This window comes from Brachionichthys hirsutus, chromosome 8 (assembly GCF_040956055.1).
Source record: "Brachionichthys hirsutus isolate HB-005 chromosome 8, CSIRO-AGI_Bhir_v1, whole genome shotgun sequence".
NCBI lineage: Eukaryota > Metazoa > Chordata > Actinopteri > Lophiiformes > Brachionichthyidae > Brachionichthys > Brachionichthys hirsutus.
Window position 1 is genome coordinate 1,915,021 of NC_090904.1, and position 22,404 is coordinate 1,937,424.

Sequence of the window (22,404 nt, forward strand, 5' to 3'; positions counted from 1 at the left end):
CCGGGTTGGTTCGGTCCGCTTCGATCCGCACCTTCACTTCGGCCTCGATCCGGACGCCGTTCTCTTTCTCGATGCGTTCCATGTCGTCTCTGTAGGCGTGGCTCACGTACCAGAAGTGAGACACGGGGACCAGGACCGAAGGGGCGTCCCTCGGACTGGTTCCTGGTCCGCTTTGCTCCGCCGGTTGCATCTCCTTCTACACGACACGCAAAAGAACGTTCACGTTTCACAGGCGATGGAAGGACGGAGCTTTGTGGAGGCTCTTCATCTATCACGTGTTCGTAGATTTGAAATATTCTTTCAATGCATAAATACATTTATTGAACTCTTATTCATAAGATTTTAAATTCTTTCCCACATGAAGGAAGATTGTTCATTTCAACAAACAGTTCCGCCTAAAAGAAAACAACAACAACAACAACAACAGTTTAGTTCGGCTGATGCCGCCGACAAGAAGAGCCTTCAGACTGTCCATGCCCTGCGTGTGACTTTTATACTTTAATACAGGCTTAGAACAGCGTTTTGTGACGTCAGACCTACTTCTGAACAGGCTTAGAACAGCGTTTTGTGACGTCAGACCTACTTCTGAACAGGCTTAGAACAGCGTTTTGTGACGTCAGACCTACCTTTGAACACGAGTAGAGACGTAAAATAGGAGCTTTTTGCGCATTTGACTTACCTTTTCTTCTTTTTCAACGCCGCTTCTTCCCGAGAAGAGAAAGCGAAAGTACCGAAGCCCGTGACGTCACGCATAAGCGTAAAAGTAATATTCATTAATATAGAACGTAAAAACAATATTTTATCTTCATTCCTACTTTTATTTGCATTTATTGCATTTATGAATTTCGTAAAGAAGTTTAAACATATAATAACACTTAATCATTCAAACTGTACTAATTCTGCCATTTCTGAATATTTATTTAAAATAACTTTTACTTTACAGGGTCATCCAGTTGTGTTTTATTTTTCTTTTATTACATTTAATTATTTCACTGCTTTATTGTATGGATTTGTTTCTCGTTATTTTTATTATTGCCGTTGGTCCTGCTTTTCTTCCTATGTTTATATTATCAATTATTATGTTTTTTTCATTTTAAATATTGTATTTCACAACGTTGTAATAACGACGAACAAAAATGCAGACAGTGGTTAATTTGGGACACATTCGCGTTGTACCGGGAAGCCGGAATTTCCGAGTCTTATTTTAAATCTGAACGCCTCCGAGGTTTAACCCCATCATCCCCGAGCTCATGATTCAATGCGGCTCCACGCATATCTGGTATTTAAACATGAATTCTGTGTTTATCACAGAGAAATAATTGGCTTTAGACCACGTATAAGATAAATTAAAGAATTAAAATCAAAACTGAGGTGTAAAATCTCTTTATTTTTGTCACCACCTTTCAACAAACGCTCTTAGCTTTGATCCGCAAGCTTGCAAATATACAAAGAAAGAAAAAAAAATCAAACATGCCATGATTATATTGTGACATGGGTGTGACACATTAATGCCTTGTAGATTACAATATCTATATATAAAAAATAATCTTCAGACAAACTTTGGCAAACTGCTGTGAAATATGAAATAACTGAAATGAAAGCCTGTTATTAGATCTAAAATACTGCTTTAGCTTTAGCCTTCATGGGATACAAACTCTAATAAAAACGTGAAATCACTTCTCAATCCAAGCAGCGTGGCAACAAAACAAACTGATTCTCTGTCCGTCGTTCACTTACGAACGCTTCCTCTGGTAAAAGTGACTTCCAGTCCGCACAAACCTGCAACTCCTTCGGTGAGTGCTGACGTGCATGATTTCAGAGTGCAGTCTTATTCGGTGTTATATGTTCACACACACACACACACACACACAACTGGTGCAGTAGTACTGTATGCAAACGTGGGAAGCAGAAGGCATCTTTGTGGACTGAATTCTCAGTGACTCTATTATGACATCGGCAAGCAGGACTATTCAGCGTCTTCTTTCAGAGTGAACCTAGAACAAACAAAGGAACACTTTAATAAAACAAACAATTAAACCACCAGCAACACCTTAATGGTGATTCCCTCTGCTCTGCTTACCATTCTGTGGCGCCGGCGATCAGGTCAAGCTGACCCAACTCGATCTGCACCTGAAGAGCAACAATGACATTAACACGCGTTTTATGAGCGGCATTTCTGCACAGGAATGTTTTCTGTCAGAAAACAGAAAACAGTGAGGCTCGGAAATAAATGTGGATCTAACCGGACTATTTAAACACGAGAGCGCTGTAACGTTTTCACCACATTCTGGAATAATGATGGTGAGACTGACCTGTCCAATGACATCGCGGCTCCTGAAGGAGGCGGAGCTATTCTTCACTGACACGCTGAGTCGTCTGAACCTCACCTCATCCTCAGCCACAGCGTACTCAAACCTTACATGAATTGACAAAGAGGATCACATTTCTGTCAAAGAGCTTTAGATATTTTTAAAGTAGCGGCGCTAGTTGGTTATAAAGTAGTTATAAAGCCCCTTTAGAAACAGCTTATTACCTCTCGTTGTACTCTGGGTTGAGGTCTCGCTTCTTCACCGCCGTCTTCCTCTTGGTGGCCTTGCTTTTGTCCGGCAGCAGCACGAGGGAGACGTAGCTGTCCACACCGTCCTTACTCTGAGACGGCAAACCTCTGTGGAAAAAAAAAAAAGATAATTATCTTCAATAAATTGACAGGTTAAAGCAAAAGAACATTAAAAAGTTCTCATGCAAACAGTCAGCTGTCCGAAAAGCTTAAAAGGTAAAGTGTTACATTTGATATTTTCATCTTTAAACTATATATTTTAACGCCTTGCACATGTTAGAATTATTCAAGCCAGGATCAGAGACGAGAGGAAGTTATGTCATGATGCAATAAAATAAAAGCTGAAACGGGCCACGTTCCACAACATCTGGAGGAAGCACACCTGCAGCCGTGGACGGTGACGGTGAGCTGTCTCTGCTGCGCGGCGTACGAAAGGGACAGCTTCACCTGGCCGCTTCCTGATCCGGAGGCAGCACAGGGCAGCGCGCCTCCTCCGATCAGATCCACCATTTTGGACTCCAGAATCTATTGATGCCAAAAACAAGAACGAGTATCGAGCGTTGTTGTTTAATACTAAGAGCCTTTGCGTGTTTAGAGACGGGCTCCTCACCTTGAGTTCGGCCCTCAGCAGCATTTGACTATCAGGTGAGGCGCCGTCCAGGTTGAACCACTGGTCCAGGACCAGCTTCGGCTCTGCAAGCAGCTCCTTGACCAGCACCACCAGGGATCCCATCGGCTGGTCCCAACCGCTGGACAGCTGGGACACGAGACGGGACAGAGTGAAACATCCGGCCCGCTAGTCCTGCTCATGAACCCGATGGACGCGAGCCTCTTGCCTTTATCACGAGCATCTGGCGTTTCGGATCGTGAACCAGGAAGTAGAAGGACTCGTTCCACTCGGGGCTGGTGCTGCGGTCGCACAGCTTCAAAGAGAGGAATAAAACAAGACGTTAACGGTCGTACTTGATCCACCCGATTGAAGTTACAACATCAAAAGGTCGCACTTGGGTTCTGTAGCTTGTTTCACCCAGAACAAGCTCAGCTCCTGCTTTGGGCTCCTTTCCACTCTTCTTTAACTGTGAAGGAGGAGAGAAGCGTTCCAGTTTCAGAACGCGAGGGAAGCTTTTTTTTTTTGTTGCTGCTGCACCTTGCAGGCGACTCACGGGCAAAGAGCGAGCTCTGTCGACGTGGACGAAGAGCAGCGCCGCAGCAGGGACGGCCTGGTTCCGAAACGCCTGGAGGGACTGTAGCTGCAGCACCTGCGACAGGAAGCACAGCCGGATTCAGTGTGTCGAATGAGAATCGGTGAGGCTGCTCCGAGGCTGGGGGGGGGGGGGGGGGGGGGGGCGACCTGATCGAGCGCGGCGGAGCGCGACACCGTCGGAACCCATTCCAGCAGGAGGTGGACCCGCCCGGACTTCACGCCGTTCAGGGTGTACCACTGCGGGGGGGGGGAGGCCGGTCAGCACAGAGGAAGTCTCAGATCCAGAATGGACAGGAAGTCACGCGACTTCTTGGCTAACCTGATCTGTGTACTGCGACCTGATGACCTCTCTCAGCTGGACAGTGAATCTGTCAACACGAGACAGATCGATAGCTGCCTTACAGAGAACTCAGAATCTCAGGAGGAAATGACATTAGATCTGCTATAATCGATTAGCCTCGTTGATCATCTCGAGCGCTAATAAAAGTTATTAATTCAATGATATTGACAACTTGTGACAAGTAAAAAAAAAAAAAGGTCACACACCTGCCGAGGAAATCGTCAGAGTCTAAATCCTTATCGAACGCTTCGAATTTGATCTCACGATCGTCGTCGCCGCTCAAAACCATCTGTAAGAAAAACGAACTTGTACCGAACACGGTTTCGTTTGGGCGGCGAGATCCGGACAGAAGACGCCGCTTCATACCTCAAACATCTCGTTCCACGCGGGGTTGAGATTCTCCTTGACGACGTGGCTCTTGAACGCAACACGCCCTACGTTGATCTTCACATAGGGGTCGCTCTTGCCTTTCACCATGCCCCCCATCAAGTTATCCTTGGCCACCAGATTCTGGGCCTCCAGCAGGTGAATCCTCAGCACCCCCTACAGGAGGAAAAGTGTAAAAACGCACGGACTCTTTAATGCACTCTGCTACTGGACGTGTGTTTATATGGATTCAAACAATGTAAATACAGGTAAAAATGGACAGGAATAAAGAACATTAGTCTTCAACTTCCGCTCTAATGATCACAGATAGCTGAACCCACCTCTTTACCAAAGTCCTGGCTGGGGGTGGAATGTGGGGGGAGAACTTCCCCAGCGTCAGGGACTCCTCTGACTGTCGCTGGTCCCAGTGTGTCAACAGGAAGACCAGTCATGGTGGCCTGAGCGAGGCTGTCTAAGCCGGTGCTGCATACAGGAAGCAGAATTAAGAAGTGTAGTTTCGTTCTACCAGTTTGTAAAAAGTAGTTTGTGTTTTGTTGTTTTTGCTCACTCCTCTGTTTGCGGTCCGAAGTCGTCTGATGGCGTGGAACGATCCTCTGGATCCGTTGGTTCCTCGATCAGCTGAGCGACACACGAGGGTTACGAAGCGTGAAAATAGACACGGAAGACAACAAACGGCCTGAAATGCGCCGTGACTCACCGCAGGAGGGAATGTCTGAGCCTCACAGCGGAGGGCGGCCGGGTGATCCACGGAGGCTTCAGTGTCTTCTTCTTCTTCTTCTTCTGCTGCTGCTGCCGGGTGTTTCAGATGGCTGGAAAATAAACACTGTGTTTACAGAACGCCGCAAATCCCAGAGTGGATTTATTAACAGAGCATTTTAAATCGTGCCTTAAAGGTGAATATGAAATCCATTTTTGGCCTTTGACCTTCCTGCTTCCACCAACCGGTGCCAATTTAGTGACTGTAGTTTTTGTTCATGTTTGAAAATGAGTATTTAATCCTCTTGTCTTTGTATTTAAATTACAAGCAACATGATTGTAGTACAGTGAGTTTTAGTACACGGAGTTGCGATGCATCTATTGATAAACTCACTCATCTGTTGGCAGCTCGGATCTGTTTATCTGCTCATCCTCAATGGCTGCTTTGAATGTTGGTTCAATGCCCGCCTCTTTCTCTGAAGCAGTTCCTGAAGGCTGCGGCGCTTCAGTCATCTTTGAGCTCAGGATCTGTCACAAATACATTTTCAGTTACTCTGTGTACCAATGACGGCAATAATACTCCAATGTGTGGTTTGTATTCTCTTACTTTGAGTTCTGCTCTCAGTAGGATCTCACTCTCGGGTAAGGCTCCGTCCAGAGGCATCCATCGGTCCAGAACCAGCCGTGGTTCAGAGAACAGCTCCCTCACCGGGAAGACGAGCGCTCCCATTGGCTGGTCCCACGCACTCGACAACTACGGAGGAGAGAATGTTAATGAGGCCGCAAGCTGCAGGCACTGCTCATGAGCATTGTAAGGCAAGTCAGCAGCTCACCTTGATGATGAGCATCTCCTCTGTGGGGTCGTGAACCAGGAAGTAAAATGACTCGTTCCACTGGGGTGCCCTGGAGCGATCGCATACCTTCAGATGGAAGAAGAGAAGAGGTGAGTGTTTATGATCACTACTCTTTAATTAAGTTGTTTCTCATTAAGAAATCTTATATTATATAGCTTGGGATTAGCATGCATTACTGTTAAATCATGTATTTGGAGCTACTACCAGTAGGGGGCGCCAGATTGTACCCTTTTCAAGTTTTAAGCATCCGTTTTTTAGCTATTTTAACATAATATTTCTGAAAACTTGAGGCAATTAAAAAAACAAATCAATTAACAGTAGAGCACACAGTGTATTATAATGAAAATACACAAATATACTTTGTGTGAGTGAGTTTACTTTGTGCATTAATAGTTTGTCTCATACCTTGGTTCTGTAGGTTGTGTCGCCAAAAACAAGTTCAGCCCCAGCCTTGGGCTCCTTTCCACTTTTCTTAAACTGGATACAAAGAGCACAATTTGCTGAATGACTGAATTGATGTTCTGTTCTGACATCAACTTCCTCCTTCTTTTAATAGAAGAACCTTTCTGACTCATATCGACCCGATCTGCAGCCACTCCAACAGTCTGACAACGTGCTTACAGGCAGTGAGTGCGCTCTGTCCATATGGATGAAGAGCAGAGCTGCAGAGGGAACAGCCTTGTTCTGGTGCGACTGGAGAGACTGCAGCTGCTTCACCTGCAGCAGAAAATCAAGGGGGGGGGGGGGAATCCTTCAATCAGCACGGATGAGCCATGGACCTGAAAAGGTGTCGTATCTGGAACGGTGCTAAAACCGGGAATAAATGCACGAATCACAGATTAAAACACAACCAAACGGTAGAGGCAGCACTCACTTGGTCCAGCGCGGCATTATGGGACACTCCCCGTATCCACTCCAGTATCAGCCGCACACGCCCCGACTTCACGCCATTCAGGGTGTACCACTATTACAGAGGGTCACACGGACTGGCTTCAGTCTGTGCTCAGCCTGCAGCAACAGCTGTCTTACAATAAGACAAGAAACACTAACCTGGTCTGTGTACTGGGAGCGGGTGACGTCTTCCACGCTGATCTGGAACCTGCTCGCAGACAATAGAGCAAAATGAGTTTGTGACCAGTGGAGCCTGACCATGAAGAGCGCCAAAACATCAAATCAAAGGCACTATTATCCCCTCTTTAAATGTCCACCACTTTGATAATAACAGCCCTACCTGCCCAGGAAGTCATCTTTGTCCATGTCCTTGTCATACAGCTCGACTTGGACTTGCTCCTGTCCTCCTGACTCCGGCCTCAGGACAACCTGGAGGTGAAGAGAACCGTTCATAGAAAGAACCGCTCCTTCAAATCAGCATCTGCAGCCCTTCACACACACCTCAAACATCTCATTCCACACTGGGTCGAGGTTCTCCTTCATCACACAACTCTTAAACGCAAACTCCCCGACGCTGATCTTGGCGTAAGGGTCGCTCTTCCCCTTCACCATGCCGCCCATCTTGTTATCTTTGGCCACCAAACTCTGGGCCTCCAACAGGATGATTCTGAGCAGCCCCTGCAGGACGGGATTGATTTACTCAATACTGATGGGTTATCAATTAGCAATTGGATGTTCTGTTGCATTGACCCTCTGCTGTTTTACCTCACTGGCAAAGCCGGGGTCTGGGGAGGAATGGGGAGGCTGCGCCACAGCAGGGAGCGTCGCTTCTTCCTCCTTGTCTTCAGGCACATCCGCTGCTGGTTCCTCCACGTCGACCTTGGGTAAGGTCACCGATGAGGCGATATCCTCCACTGGAGGAGCAGCCACTGAACTTGTCCTAAAAACAGCAGGAGGAGTATGAAAGAGAGCGTATGGGCCAATGCAGAATGAACACAGGCCTTTTTCTCGAGCGTCTCACCTCAGCGCCGCCTCCGTCTCCCGTTTCAGCTGAGCCGGCGAGGGTTCTGATGCTGACGCGGCCCTGGCTTTACCCGTTGCACCGGGAAATTTGCTCGGAATCAGCATCTGCGGAGAGTCGGAGACACAACTAAAGGACCTGTAGTCAAATGAAAACCAGTGGAAATGGCAGAGAAACGGACGGAAAGATCACCTTCAGCTCAGCTCTCAGAAGAAGCTGGCTCTCAGGTGAGGCCCCATCCAGGTTAAACCACTGGTCCAGGACCAGCTCTGGTTCAGAGAGCAGCTCACTGATGGGAACCACCAGAGAACCCATCGGCAAGGCCCAGTTATGGGAAAGCTAAAAATAAAACCCACAGACACACAAAGCAGCGGTTAGCGTGCGCCGTTTGCATCTGCATGGCTGACATGATGCATGATTGCATCCTGACCTTTAGAACAAGGAAATCTTTTCTGGGGTCTCGGACCGGGAAGCAGAACGCCTCGTTCCACTGAGGGGACGTCGTCCGATCGCACACCTTCAGGGACGCAAGGGTCAGTCGTCACTAACAGATTTCCTTCCATTCTTACCATCAGTTGGAAACCGGAACGGGGTGCGACGCCTTACCGTCGTTTTCCTGCTCATTTCTCTGAGAGTGATCTCGGCTCCCACTTTGGGCTCCTTCCCACTCTTCTTAACCTGCAGCGGAAAAAAGTGACAATGAGAAGGAAATAACGTGCAATATCACGATTCACGGCTTCTCCTAAGCGTATTACCGGCAATCCGTCGGCTTGCTCGATGAAGACGAACAACAGGCCCGCCGAGGGAACCGCCTTGTTTTGGTAGGACTGTCGGGAATAGAACTGAAGAACCTGCAGAAAGTCCAGTTAGAGTGGACTGAACTTCAGAGGAAAGATCCTTTACCACGCCACTCATCCGGGAATGCTCACTTGGTCCACGGCATCCGACTCGGAGGCTGTGGGAACCCACTCCAGAACCATGTGAATCCGACCGGACTTCACGCCGGTGAGCGAGAACCACTGAGAAAAGATGAGAAGTGTTTTACCGGCGAGAGCAGGAAGGAAAATACCCAAAAACAGCGAGTCTGTGGTGGCGAGAAACCACAAGAGCTTTTAGCACTGACATCCTTATCTCAACTTATCTCATCAGCGATCAGCAGAATATTAAAAAAACGTGATTGGAAATACCTGATCGGTGTACTGGGAATCAATGATGTCCTTCAGATTGATCTCCAGCCTTCACGTGGGATTAGAATAAACCTTGAATGAATCCTTGTAGATAAATGTGGTGCAGGTGAATTCATTCCGACTCTACCTGCCCATGAAATCGTCCTTCATGTCCATGTCTTTATCAGACACCTCCACACGCAGCTCCTGGCCGGGCAGCTCTGTGAGAATCACCTGAGGGGAAAACGGAAGCGTCAGAAGGCTGGAGAAGGAACGCTGAATGAAAAGGCTTGCTCTTTTTCTTTTACCTCATACATCTCATTCCACGTGGGGTTGAGATTGGCCTTGATGACCTGACTCGTAAACGTTTCCCCTCCGATGTTCACGCTGACGTAGGGATCACTCTTCCCTTTAACCATGCCCCCCATCAGGTTATCTTTGGGAACGAGATTCTGCCCTGCCAACAGGTGGATTCTCAGCAGTCCCTAAAAATAAAAAAAAGAAGAAGAAGAAGAATTTACACATCATGTAAGTACGCGACAGTCCTGAGTGAAAGCTGCCATTAAAGTATCCCGCATTACCTCTGTGGCAAAGCTGGGATGGGGGCAGGTCTGCTGTGGCAGCGGTTTGGAAACCCCCCCCTCCAGATTGGACGACACACTTGATGCAATACGTTCCTCGTCCAACCAGAGGACCTGGGATTGAACAGAGAATCCCGGAATGTCGACATTACATTAGAAAAACAACTTCTGTAACCTCTCGTTAATAACCGCCGACGTTTTTTTGCATTACTTCGTCGTTGCCACTTACCCTGAGGACAGCGTTGACGTAGATGCGGCTGGCGGATCCAGAGTTGTCCAACTGGAACCACTGGTCCAGACGAAGATCGGGACTGGACAGCAGGCGGGACACGGGGATGCTCAGGCTGCCCAGCGTCTGCACGCGGTCAGCGTCCTTCACCTGGATAATTCATCATGACGGGGTAAGACCACGACAAAACAAGGTTTCTAGCATTGCAGCAGAGAAGCGAATAGTCACCTGAATATCGATGTCCTGCTTGCGAGGATCCTGGATGAAGAAGGTGAAAGCCTCCTCCCATTCCGGATTAACGGCGGCGTGACACGTCTACGGGCAGCAATGAACGGGACGCATTTACAACCCAACCGACGGTATCGTAGCGCACGTTCCCGTTAGATGTACCTTGCTCTCTCTCGTGACATCCTGCACACACAACTGCACCATAGGATTGGGCTCTTTATTCCCCTTCTTCATCTAAAAAAAAACAAATGAAAGGGATGCATGAAGACAAAGAAAGGTGCGTGAATGATTTGTGACCCGCAGCACAGGAATAAGAAGAATTGTCTTCTAACAGCTTCGGATTCGATGCGCCTCATACTGACGATAACGCCACAACAAAGGCACGAACGGCAGGCAGGAAGCAGCGACGTCACGGCTCGCAGCCGCAAAGTGGAACTCTGCCTCGCAGTGAAAATCAAAAACAACGAGTGTGTTTCACTGCGGCTCCATTTTATATATGACAAAGACAGCAGAAAGTCACACTCGTCCTCGCTCCCGGGGTCGCAGGCCGAGGCCAGAGATTTAAAGAATGTCAAACAGCTTCAGCCTCCTGCCGCAGGAAGCAGCTCTGAGCTGAGGACAGACGCCGACTCACAGGAAGAGCCTCCGCCTTGTCCAGGTATACGACCAAGATGGCCGAAGAGGGCGGATCGCCTGCCTTGCTGGTGACGCTTTCATTCCTCTTGAGGACCTGGAGGGGAGTTGAAAACAGAGATTATTTGGAACGTCGTTGTTTAAGCAGGGATAGAAAAGAAGCAAACCTGCTCGAGTCGATCGGGGCTGGGAAGCAGAGACAGCCACTCCAGTCGGAAATGGACCCGTCCCGTGGGAGCGTCCGTCAGGGTGAACCACTGGGGGGGTCGTTGCAAAGGCGTGTTGGCACTTCAAGGTTAACGTTCACACGTTGAGTGTGAACGAGATGTTTGCAGCTTTTTACTTACGTCATCGACAACGATGGATTTCTTCACAATGCCCAAATCCAACTTGGCCCTGGTGTGTGAGAACGGAAAAGAAATATCGATCGCAGCATAGCGAGGACTCGAGCCGTGTCTTTAAGAGTACAACAAAGGTGCATCTCCAAAAACGCATCATTGGGGAAGGATGAAGAGTGATGAGGATGTGGCGCTTCAACAAGGAGCACGAGAGGCATGAAGTACCTGCCCAGGAAATCATCCTGGTCTGGGTCTTTGTCGTAAAGCTCCACCTCCAACTCTTGACCCGGCACCTCGTGGACAATGACCTGATGTGACGGACACACGCAGGGACATGAGGACTGACAGAGGGGTTGCTACGGCCTGAATGGAGCATCACCGGCGCCGTGACGGAGTGAAATGGGACATGATCGGACCCTCCCCCCCCCCCAGCCCGTCTTCGTATACCTCATACGTTTCCTGCCACTTCGGAGAGTCTGTGTTGTCCGCGTGTTTGGAGGTGAAGGTCTGGGGGCCGACCCTCAGGATGGCGTAGGGGTCCGACAAGCCGGCCATCACCCCTTTCACGTAGCTGTCCTTGGCGGCGAGGCCCTGCGCTTCCAGCAGGTGGATGCGCACCACCCCCTGAGAAAGAACCGAGCGTGACGCGTTCCGGAAACAGAACCCGATGTGGAAGTAACAGAGGCTTTACCCTGGGTAGGGGCGAGCGGAGCTGGGCCACATGCAGGCCCTGAACCAGGGGCACCACCAGGCGGTTGGGCAGCACCAAGAAGGAGGCGATGGCGTCCATGATCATGCTGTCGGACATGATGCTGAGACGAGGCACAAACGGCATGTCAGAGGGAACGCGCAGCCGTAGCAGCTGCTTGGAGACGTTTCCATTTAAGGCCGCGGCTTTTTACCGACGTGCAAACTGGCGAGAGTATTTCATGACTCACTTCAGTCCCGGGATGTCGAGCAAATTAGTCAGTCCGGTCCAGTTGATGTCGAGCGTCTGCCAAGAGATAAGAGGGAAGAATGTGCTCGACGGCGTGAAGGGCAAGAAACGCCATGGTTACAGGAATGAGGGGGGGGCGAGGAGGAGGACATACTGGCCGCTGGATGAAGAACATGGTGACCGCGCCCACGATGGGGACGTCTCCGATCAGGGGCTCCAGAATCACCCGCATCATCCCGCGCAGCTGCAGGAAAAGAAGAAGGAATGTGAATAAACGCTGACAGACGGCGTGCGTGACGCGGAGGTCACGCCCTCCGGGTGACACGTGGCGGAGACTGACCTGTATCCCTTTGACCCCAGCTTTGCAGAAGTATCTCTTCACCTCGACATTGATCTCGACGTTCCCGACGTAGCTGAGGGCAGAAGACCGGCGATGCCCTTTACCATAGCGCCTTCCGAGACCCACGGCAAACTGGCGGCGCGTGAATCCGCTCACCTGATGTAGAGATCCAGCAGGACCTGCCCTTTGTCGTTCTCTGTGTGAGCCTTGATCCCGACGACCTTCATAGCCTGGAAGCAAATACACGGCGTGGTCACGTGAATCTCTGCGGCAGGCGTTACAGCTAGCCCCCCCCCCCCCCCCGCGGCGTTACCTTGTCTCCCATGTCTACTTTCGTGAAGCTGAGGGTCTGGAGGTGGGCGCTGGAGGCTCTGATGGACGGGGCGATGGTCTCCACCAGCAGTTTCTCCAGGTACTGCCCGACGAACGGCCACACCTGCTGCAGCACCTGGGAAGGCCAGCAGTGACGCGGTTACGGGAACGTCCCTGAAAGCCAGAGACGACTTCTGCAGCTCGACTTTTGTCATTTTAGCCGCAAAAGCTGTTGGACAAACGCCTCGGCTCCCATGAGCAACAGAGGGAACGGCGGCGGCGGCCATTTGAGTCTCCTCATTCTCGTGCGTTCGCTTTAGACTTTACTCAAACGGAAAGAACGAGAGGCGGCCGCGCGGTTTGCTTGTGACTGTTGGTCTGCAGCCTGACATAAGTGGAAGGTGAGTCATCAGACTCCTGCCCCCTCCCCCCCCCCCCCCCCCCTCCGGTATCCAGCCACAAAACTCTGCTTTGTCCGGACCTTCTGCAGCTTAGATCTCGTGGCGTCACCAGAGCGGCGCTTTTATTTCTGCGTGCCAATATTAATTTCAGACAAACGGGGGCGTGACAATGGCTGCAGTTCTATTTAGCTCCTCCTCCTCCTCCTCCTCGAGCTCGCCTGCAGTGAAGTGGAAATGTTGAGCGGGCGTCCTGGCTTCGGGCCTGCTCTTTTGCAGTGCAGACAATGTGTCTACAGTCGTGGGGGGTGGGGCCTTTGCTCTCCCTCAACATGGCAGCAGCAGCTATCTGCAGCTGTTCACGCAGCAGTTAGCACATCAGCCGGCGTGTTTGCTGTGGACGCACGCAGGATAGGAAAACACGAATCCTGTACCTTATTCAACCACTCCACCTTCTCCACATCTGGGAAGTTGACCTGAAGGGGGAAAAAATATATAAAAAAATACATTCAGGAAACATGCTAAAAATAGGCTCAATGGATGACGAAGGCTAATCAATAGGAATGCAAAAGATCTCCAAAGGAAATGAAGCTCAGAGGAACAACCGGCGATTTGACTATGGATGCTTATTTTAGGATTTGCTTTTGACTCTAGTTCTTTGCAGAAATGCATTTTTGATTCATATTTTCAGGACTAACTAAAGAGGAGGCACAAAGTAGGAGGAGGCACACAGTCCTGTGATGTGGGCATGCCTGCCAGCAATCACTACAATTATAAAAGGATCCGCAGGAACAGGGTGTGGCCAGATGCTGAGTCAGAACTTCATCTTGGATATATTTACACTCTGGGTTTACGGTTTTCCGGTCAGATGACTTTAAGTATTGCTGTTACTCCAAATTCCTCATTATGCGAAATCAAAACTGTTTCATCTCCAAATACAAACAAAGTCAATTAAATATAAATATATTTATAGAAGCTTCTGCATATTCCAGAACTATCTTCCTCTAAACGTGGAGGTGAATTAACAACGCAACTGTCTCTAATCTTCATCATGGCCACGCTGGGACGTCTTCATCCCCTCATCCCTTCATCCCCTCATCCCCTCATCCCAGCTGATCCACGGGACATTTCTCACCCACGCCGGAAGCTCCCGTCTGATGCTGGACATTGTCCTGAATGTCTGCTCCTCCTCGTCGTCGGTGAACTGCGTGGCCGTCCTCATGCGCGCCTCTTTGGCCTCCCGTGCGTGCTTCCATCCCGTGTAGATCATCGTCCCGAACACCAGCAGGCTGGTGCTGACCCGGTAGAAGCCGGCCAGGTAGACGGGCAGCAGGGCTCCCAGACACTTACCGAACGTCCAGAGCACGGCCACGGCGCTGACCCCTCTGGGTCCGGGCGCGCTGTGCGCCGCGTCGTGCGCCGCGGCGCGCAGCGCTTTCTGCTCCGGCCCGCCTGCGCTCGGACGCGGCTCGGCGCCTTTCGGCTCGCTCGGTTCGGGCTTTTCGCTCCGCATTGTGATGAAGTTACCTCCCGAGTCCGACTAGAACAAACAAACAACAAGCTTTGGCGCTGACGCTAAACAGAGCTGATGAAAGAAACTTCAGAGTTTCATCCCGGCCCGGCTGATCCGAACGGCCGCGGCTCCTCGTCCTCTTCACTGATCCATGGAGCTCCTGCGATGTTTAGACGCTTTTACGAGTTCCGTCGGAGAGATTTTGGGTTCGGAGATCCTCGGGAGGCGTCTGGCAACAAATTCCGCTCCTCGAGTCCCGTTATCCGGACGAAAACACGCCCACCGACCGGAGCAAGAAAAAAAAAGAAAAACAAGTTACTGCTGCGGCGTTACCGATCGTCACATCCGAGGTGGTTCCGGTACCGATCATCACATCCGAGGTGGTTCCGGTACCGATCGTTCACACTGTGATGATGGCGTTAAACTGGGGGGGCAGAAACGGAGATAGTCATCCCGACTCTCTCCGGATCAATCACCCCCCCCCCCCCCCCACCTACGTTGTACATATTATGTGTCTTTGTAATTTGTTATTTTGCATCTGTGGTGTCATTCATTTTATTTTATTGTTATTCTGCATCAATTGAGTAATTTAATATTAGTTTTATTGTTATTGTTAATTGTCGATGATTTATGTACGAAGGACTTTCAACGGAAACAAGACCGCAAGGGCTTTTTTGAAATGCTCCTCTTAGACAGGATGTTTGACTGTACTTGTACTGTAATACATGCTACTGTGCAACTGTACTTGTACTCTAACATTCTATCTATTAAATATATTCATCACCATCAAAGGTTCTGAGAGGAGGAACGACCGCTGCGGGCGTTTAGGATCAGCTTTCAGCAGCTCCAGCCGGCTTTCAAACAAACAGGGAATTCACCTTAAGCCCCAAAGCCAGAGAGAACACACACACACACACACACACACACACACACACACACACACACACACAGAGGAGCTTAAACAGAGCAACCCCACCCAAACGTGAGTTTACGTATTCTTTATCCGGTTCTTTATGAAATGTGAACCCAGACAGAAACACAGAGTCAGTGTTGACATATTTATTTAAAAAAAAAAAAAGGTGCAAAGTCCCAACATCAGTTCATCTGAGCAACCCTCAAAAGTCAAACACGTCAGTCCCTCGTGAGCAGTTCAAACCGCGTGGGAGAAATCACGACCGGGCTTTTATGGTTCCTAAAACATCCAACTAGTACTTATACACACACACATACATATACACATACAGTATATCAAGAGTAACACGGTTGACATGTGGCCACAGCAGGGAGGCTTCAAAGAGTCTTTCATCTGCCCTCTGGTGGAGAAGCTCGGTATCAGTGATTCCTCACTGAATGGAAAGTTACCGATCAGCCGAACATGCTCAGATTCCCATGATGCACCAGTGCTTTAATGAGGCAGCGTGGTGATCCTCATGCTTTGACTTGCGATGGGGTACGTCCCCATGGGGGCGGTGGCGTGACTCATGGTGATGCCCGGCAGAGGCTGCGTCATGGAAACGGCCACCGGCGCCACGGACACCGCCACCGGCGCCATGGAAACAGGCGGCGCCATCCCCTGGGCAATGGTCTGCGCAATGGCAGCTGAAAGCGGGGTGATCTCGGGGTTGAGGTGGGGCAGGGGGGCGGTGGGCGGGGCAGCGTTGGTCGGGGGGGCGGCCGGGGCGCCCGCAGAAACGACCAAGTCCTGCTGAGAGACGGGGCGAGGCTGCAGCCCGGCGCTGCTCAGGGTGGTGTGAGTCTGGGCGATTCCGTGATTGTAGCTTATCGCCCCCACGGGGGGCACCAAGATCTGCTCGGGGGGGGCCGGGGTGGAGGACAGCGTCATCACCTTGGTTTGGCTTCGGAACTGCGCGTTCTGCTCCAGAAGAACCTCGTTTGTGGCGAGGAGATTAGAAACCTGGAAAACACAGAATAAATCTCAAGTCCGTGAAGCAGGCGAGCGTCGATTAAAAAAAAGTTCCGGAATACATTTATAACGACTTTAAAACACGAAACTTGGTTAAAAGTTAAAAAGGAAACGGGCCTTTAACATTTTACAGCGCCGTCTGATTCTAAACGTCCGTGCAGAACGGGCGTTATCTTTCCAGAGTGGGCGTCGCCGGATGTTAGAAGACGCTTTGACCTCTTCTAACATTCCTGAATAGATTCATTCGGGTTCCAGTCAGACGACTCGAGGCTGCGTTTATTGGACTTGAGTTTAATTTAATTTAATTGAAATAAAATGCATCCGTCAGGAACACTTTTGACCGATTTCGGAACACAACCTGCTTCTTCAGCTCCTCCACCCTCTTCCTCAGGAGGGCGTTCTCCTCCTCCAGGAACCGGTACTCCAGAGGCCGCAACGGGAAGCTGGCTTGGACCCCCCCCAGATCATAAAGGCCGCCTCCGCTCCCGTCGGCGAAGCGCAGCCCCTCCAGCCGCCGTCTCTTCAGCTGCAGAGCGGCGTGGTCCATGGAGGCCTCCAGGGAGCCGGGGTCGAACATCCCGCCCTCGAGCAGCGGGTCGTACGCCGAGCACGCGCTCCTGTCGAAGCGCCGCTGGCCCGCGGCGCCTAAGGAGAGGCAGCCGCTCATCCCGCCCGCGCCGACCCCCATTCCTGCCCCGCCCAGGCTGGGGCAGCCCATCCCCATCAGATTACTCCCGCCGCCGCCTCCCACAAGTCCCTGAATCCCCGCACAGTTGCTGCCTCCTGCAACCCCCGCGACCCCCCCGGCATTCACGATGACGCTGGAACCCGGACCCACGGCGCCGCCCACTCCGAACACGGAAGGATCGTATTCGTAGTCTTTCTGGACGTGACGGAATTTACACTTGTTGCCCCTTTGGCACTCCCCCTTCAGGAAGTCCCTGCAGATGGGGACCTCCCCGCGGCTGTGGGGGAGGTCCATGGGGGACAGGCCCAGCCGCGCGGCGACCTTGCCTCGGAGCCTGAGGGGCAGCTCGCCGCTTTTCTTGTAGTAGTCCTCGTCCTCCTTGGAGCCGTGCACGAAGCGGCAGCTGGGGCGCATGCACTCCTTATTCTGATGGTCGTGACAGAAGACGAATTCGTTCTTCTTCACCCCCAAGTCCTGCACCTCGCTGAAGTAGGGGTGTCTGAAGCGGCAGCGCTTCCCCCGCTTGCACACGTTACGGATGAAGTCCCTGCAGACGCCGTCCAATCCCAGTTCTGCATCTTGCCCCCCCCCGCCGCCGCCGCCTCCTCCTCCACAGCCATTACCATTGCCGAGTGCCCCTCCGCCCCCCATGCGCCCCGATCCGGAGACGTTGCCGCCGACACTTCCTCCTGGAGCCCCTCTGCCCTCCGCCGAGCCTCCTCCTAAACCGGACCCGGGTCCTCCTTCCTCACTCCCAGCACCACCTGACAGGTAGGGGTTGTCCCGGTCAGGCATGGCGCTCGGCCCAACGGGAAGAGGAGGAGGCACTCATGTGTGTGGGGAGGGGCTGACGGGTGGAGTCACTCACAGCCGGGCGGGGGTGGGGGTGCAAATCTGCCGCTTGCGGATCTGCAAGACAAAAAAAAACACAAAACCATCTTGTCAGGTATTTTCTTTAAAGTAGACGACATTGTGGGATATTACGACACTTGGAAGAGAAACAAGGCTCCAGATACCGGAAACGACGTTTAAAGTGAAACGCTGCTCCGAGCTAATCGCATTTGTTTGAGCTAGCGAGCGTTTTCCGGCTAGCTGGCTAATGCTAATGCTAATACCGTTTTAGCTTCCTACGGCCTCACCTCTCACCAGCAGCGGACTCCGAGCCGGATCCGAACACAGACGATTTACTGCCGGACAGAAACGCCTCGGCCTCCAAAAGCATGCGCGGTATTCTCAGAGACTCCGAAAGGCCTCCGCGGCTGTTTACCACATTTCTTTGGTGCTTTATTCGTTACCAACGAAGAAGAAGAAAGCGGACGTCATCCTAGTTTTCCATGTAGCGCTTTTCTGCCATCTAGCGGCGATTAAAAGGAACTGCTCTGAAAATGTCATTGTATTTTCAAATCACAGAATAATTAAAAGCAGCTGTTGGATGTTTCCACTCAACACAGCGGAAGATCGATAAAGGCGAGCAATGACACAGCAAGGTTGTATTAAAGTGCTGCATTTCCACTTCTCATTTAGATTGACTGACATTATTATGATGATGATGATGAGGTTGTTAGTTTAGAAACATGTCCTGGTGTCTTTCATCTGGCTCCTACTGTTGCGCTTTAAATCGCCAGGAAGCTGTTCAGGTAACTTCCATGCTAAATACTTGTGTGTGGGCAAAGCAAGCTCTTTTAAGCAGGATACAAACCGGCGTGCTGCTGCTGATCTGCTTATCACAAACCTTTCCTGCCGCCCCAGAGATGAGCAGAAGTTACTCTGTTAATCTCAACGTCGAGCCCACTGCAGTCTGCAACCGACCGACGGATAAGGAGTAAAACACCACCCTGATAAAAACCAGAGCAGCAATGCTGAGAAGGCTTTCAGGGAGATTGGTGAAGGTAAATAAAGTAAAAAAACAACAACAACTTGTAAATAAGCGTGGAGACAAGTCCGTTATCAGATGCTATTAAAGGTCATTGGTGACTTTAACTAATGCTGTCTCTGCGCTATGATGAGCTCTGAAACCCGACTGGAAAACCTCAAATAACTTATTGTCTTGTAAGAATTCACACAGCTGACTGGAAACTGCTTTCTCTAGAAGCTTTGACAGGAATGGAAGGTTTGAAATTGGCCGATAGTTAGCCAAGACGTCAGGATCCAATGTTGGTTTTTTGGTGAAGCTGAAAAGTGTGAATTTCATGCCGAATTGAAGGTAGATCCCACCGAGATTAAGGCCGTGGTGGATTAGCCACTACCCACAGCCGGGAAGCAACTCCAGAGGTTTCTGGGGTTTGCCAAATTCTACAGGCCCCTTATCCACAACTACAGTCAGGCGGCCGCCCCGTGAACCAAACTCGCGTCTGTCAAACGTACTTTCGTTTGGTCCTCTGCAGCTAATACTGTGTCCCAACGTCTTAAGGTGCTGCTCACCTCTGCTCCTGTTCGTGGTAGAGGTGGATGATGCCGACGCAGGCGTTGGTGCCGTCCCATCACAGAATGCATCCCTGCACTTGGTGTTCTTCTCAGGTTTCCGTTGCCGAGAAGAACTATGATTTGGGGAACCTGGAGTTGCTGGCTGTTTTCATGGCCCTCCAGGACTGGCCTCACTGGTTGGAGGGCTCCACACACCCTTTTGGGTCTGGACCTGCCACAAGAACCTGTTCCGGGGGGCTGCCCAACTAACTGGACGTTCGTTCCACCAGCAGCCAGGTTGTCTGTGATCCAGTGGGGGTGTCGGGCCAGGGTTACCTGCCACCCTGGTTTCCGTCGGACCCTCACTCTGGTTCAACAAAGGTTCTGGTTGCCCATTTTGACCGCCGACATCCGGGAGTTCGTCTGGGCCTGCTCTGTCTTGAGAGAGGATGTCATCTTCAGGTGTTCTGGAATTGTCTCTTGATTAAGTCCCTCTGGGAATAAATTAATATTTACTGTGATTGAACTTTACCTCTCCTCGCAGGGGAAGACATTTTCTTGGCAGCCTCAACAACACTAAGAACCCCATTGGCTTTATTTTGTCTCTTGATATGTAGTGGAAAGATCCACTGCCAGAATCAATGGTTCTTTTGATATTTAACCCACTTCTAGAAGGCATGTCCCATGGAAACGGGATGCAGATGGACTCGCTCTGTATCTGCCTGTCTTCATCTCTTATGCTTACATCCTCTGACCGACTGTAAATAAATAAAAACGTGCCACCGAATTAAACACCAGACTAGCTTGTTCCATACTGATCAGTTTTGGTTCCTTCACATTTACAACTCAATCTGTGTATCGCATGTTGGTGGAGAGGGGGGGGAAGCCTTTTGGGTAAAATTAATTCAGATTAGGTGAGAAGGTAGCCATGGATACAACATCCAGTCACCCTTGTCAGTGCATAGATGGAGAGATTTATGTTTCCACCTCCAGTAGCTGTCGAAATACTGTGTTGTCAGATAGCTGCAGCGTGGGCGGATCCTGACCTCGAGAAGTCACAGCGTTACATAAGCATCGTGTATTTGAATCACAGCCTCCGTTTCACAATTAACATTTATCCTGAAAAGTTTTTCCAGAAAACTACAGTTCAATAGTGATCAGGGCTTTCATTGCACCTTCTGGAAATCTCTCTGTTCGTTCATTGCTCCTTTAACATTCTGTCGTTTTTTAGTGGCCAAATCAAATTGTATCATTTCGTGGCGTAGAATCAAACCATTATCATAAGAAAGTGGACTGTAAGGCCATTTATCCTCTTCATCGCCTTTCTAACTTCACTCATGCTGATCTTCATCACTTACTGGGGATGAGGATCAGTTGGTGGCTCAGGTGCTAGAGTGGGTCATCCAGTGATCAGAGAGTCGGCGGTTTGAATCCCAGCTCTGACTGTCCGCATGTCGAAGTGTCCTTGGGCAAGACACTCTCTCTCTCCCCCCCTCTCTCTCTCTCTTTCCCTCTTCACACACGCACACAGGGAGGACCGGTGCCATTTCTCTGTATTTAACCTTCGCAGGACCTTTCCGACCCCGCCTCTCGTGTAATGCCAGCCTTCTTCGTGTGGGACATCCTGCTTCTTCGCCTCCAGGTTTCTGCCGACATTCCTAACCTCACTCACACTCACTCCCCAACACACACTCGCCCACACGCGGCCGTGCATGTGAAAGTTACCGGTGTTAAGATATGTACTCAATCATATAATTAATTGGACTTGTTCTCTGATGCCACTGAATAAACCCTCTGCAGCATTTCGGTTTCAGTAGTCGTCAGTCGGCTCATGTGAAGCGCCTGGGACATGCCTTCTAGAAGTTGTGTGATTTTGAGGTCCTGCTTCCTGCTGAGTCATGTACAAATGGAGCGCTCTCCTTGTTTTTGTCCCGAGTAATGGGTTCACACCTCCGATAGGGCTCTTCAGTTCAGAGGACGTGCTCATCTTCCTCACTCCCCTTCCTCTGGCCCTTCTCTCCCTCTCAAAAGGCCGTTGCCACAACACACCTCTGCATCTATTGTCAACACACTCTGTACTTGTCCAAGGCAGATCAGGCAAAACGGGTTTGTAACAGGATGAATATTCAAACAAAGCGTCTGATGGCAAAGCCCAGCTCAGTACGTGTGAGGAGGAGGAGGAGGAGGAGGAGGAGGAATACCGTTAACCTTCACCTTGATCAAAACGTCTTTGCATGTTCTTACTAAGAGCTGCTTCTTTTAACACTGGAAAAGGACGCACGCTGTCTGCAGCAGACCGGCTGATTGGACCAGCAGCAAGTATAAGAATGTGGACGACGTTCACAGCAATGGGGGACTTGTGTCTGTCCAAAGAGCTGCCCTCGTCTCTGAAGGTGTGACGGAACCGCTGATCTGCACCCCAGGCTTCTGCTGGTTCTGCTGGTTCCTGGCATCTCCAGAGCGTTGACAGTGATTCCTCCGTGCGCTGCTGTAGCTTTAAGCAGCAGTCATATTTCACACAATCACAGAGGAGTTCTGGTGAGTCCAGAAGACACTACCGGCCTGGAACAGAACTGGAGACAAGGTCTCGGTTTAGGTTAAGAGTGGCGGGTAGACGTGGAGCATTTAACGGTGTAAGAGGAAGATATTTGCTTCAAGATTTGGCGAAGACCAAATTTTTCAGATACAGTTTTGTGGTTTTCATCACTTCTTTTCAGTTCAACCTTTACAGCTACTGTCACCAAGAGTGAAGCGATTCCAATCA

At 50.3% G+C, this 22,404-nt stretch overlaps 2 protein-coding genes across 2 annotated transcripts; both read right to left on the reverse strand.

Annotated features, from left to right (window-relative positions):
- Window positions 1–1,373: 1,373 nt before the first annotated feature.
- LOC137898002 (extended synaptotagmin-1-like) lies at window positions 1,374–14,625 on the reverse strand. The gene is made up of 42 exons (XM_068741997.1): window positions 14,248–14,625; window positions 13,547–13,588; window positions 12,716–12,850; window positions 12,559–12,632; window positions 12,403–12,475; window positions 12,217–12,306; window positions 12,064–12,119; window positions 11,817–11,937; window positions 11,573–11,749; window positions 11,351–11,433; window positions 11,135–11,183; window positions 10,955–11,044; window positions 10,789–10,884; window positions 10,317–10,388; window positions 10,155–10,241; window positions 9,927–10,076; window positions 9,698–9,811; window positions 9,425–9,601; window positions 9,265–9,350; window positions 9,138–9,186; window positions 8,880–8,969; window positions 8,706–8,801; window positions 6,444–6,515; window positions 6,018–6,104; window positions 5,792–5,938; window positions 5,579–5,712; window positions 5,186–5,297; window positions 5,036–5,106; window positions 4,809–4,950; window positions 4,468–4,644; window positions 4,308–4,390; window positions 4,081–4,129; window positions 3,909–3,998; window positions 3,721–3,816; window positions 3,562–3,633; window positions 3,394–3,480; window positions 3,168–3,314; window positions 2,940–3,082; window positions 2,534–2,665; window positions 2,313–2,415; window positions 2,081–2,130; window positions 1,374–1,994 (listed from the first exon to the last, which is right to left on the reverse strand). The coding sequence occupies exons 1-42, from the start codon at window positions 14,623–14,625 to the stop codon at window positions 1,967–1,969; spliced, it is 4,407 nt and encodes a 1,468-aa protein (XP_068598098.1). The 3' UTR covers window positions 1,374–1,966.
- Window positions 14,626–15,675: 1,050 nt separating this feature from the next.
- zc3h10 (zinc finger CCCH-type containing 10) lies at window positions 15,676–18,032 on the reverse strand. The gene is made up of 2 exons (XM_068742851.1): window positions 16,908–18,032; window positions 15,676–16,540 (listed from the first exon to the last, which is right to left on the reverse strand). The coding sequence occupies exons 1-2, from the start codon at window positions 18,030–18,032 to the stop codon at window positions 16,031–16,033; spliced, it is 1,635 nt and encodes a 544-aa protein (XP_068598952.1). The 3' UTR covers window positions 15,676–16,030.
- Between the last annotated feature and the right edge of the window lie 4,372 nt (window positions 18,033–22,404).

Bases quoted from the DNA above. Each gene is read 5' to 3' on its own strand.
- LOC137898002 (XM_068741997.1), bottom strand. From the start codon at position 14,625: ATGCGGAGCGAAAAGCCCGAACCGAGCGAGCCGAAAGGCGCCGAGCCG. The intron at 3,999-4,080 runs GTTAGCCAAGAA...CCCCCCCCGCAG, and splicing joins GGTCGCAGTACACAGATCAG to TGGTACACCCTGAACGGCGT. The intron at 2,416-2,533 runs GTAATAAGCTGT...AATTCATGTAAG, and splicing joins AACCCAGAGTACAACGAGAG to GTTTGAGTACGCTGTGGCTG.
- zc3h10 (XM_068742851.1), bottom strand. From the start codon at position 18,032: ATGCCTGACCGGGACAACCCCTACCTGTCAGGTGGTGCTGGGAGTGAG. The intron at 16,541-16,907 runs GTTGTGTTCCGA...TGTGTTTTCCAG, and splicing joins TGGAGGAGCTGAAGAAGCAG to GTTTCTAATCTCCTCGCCAC.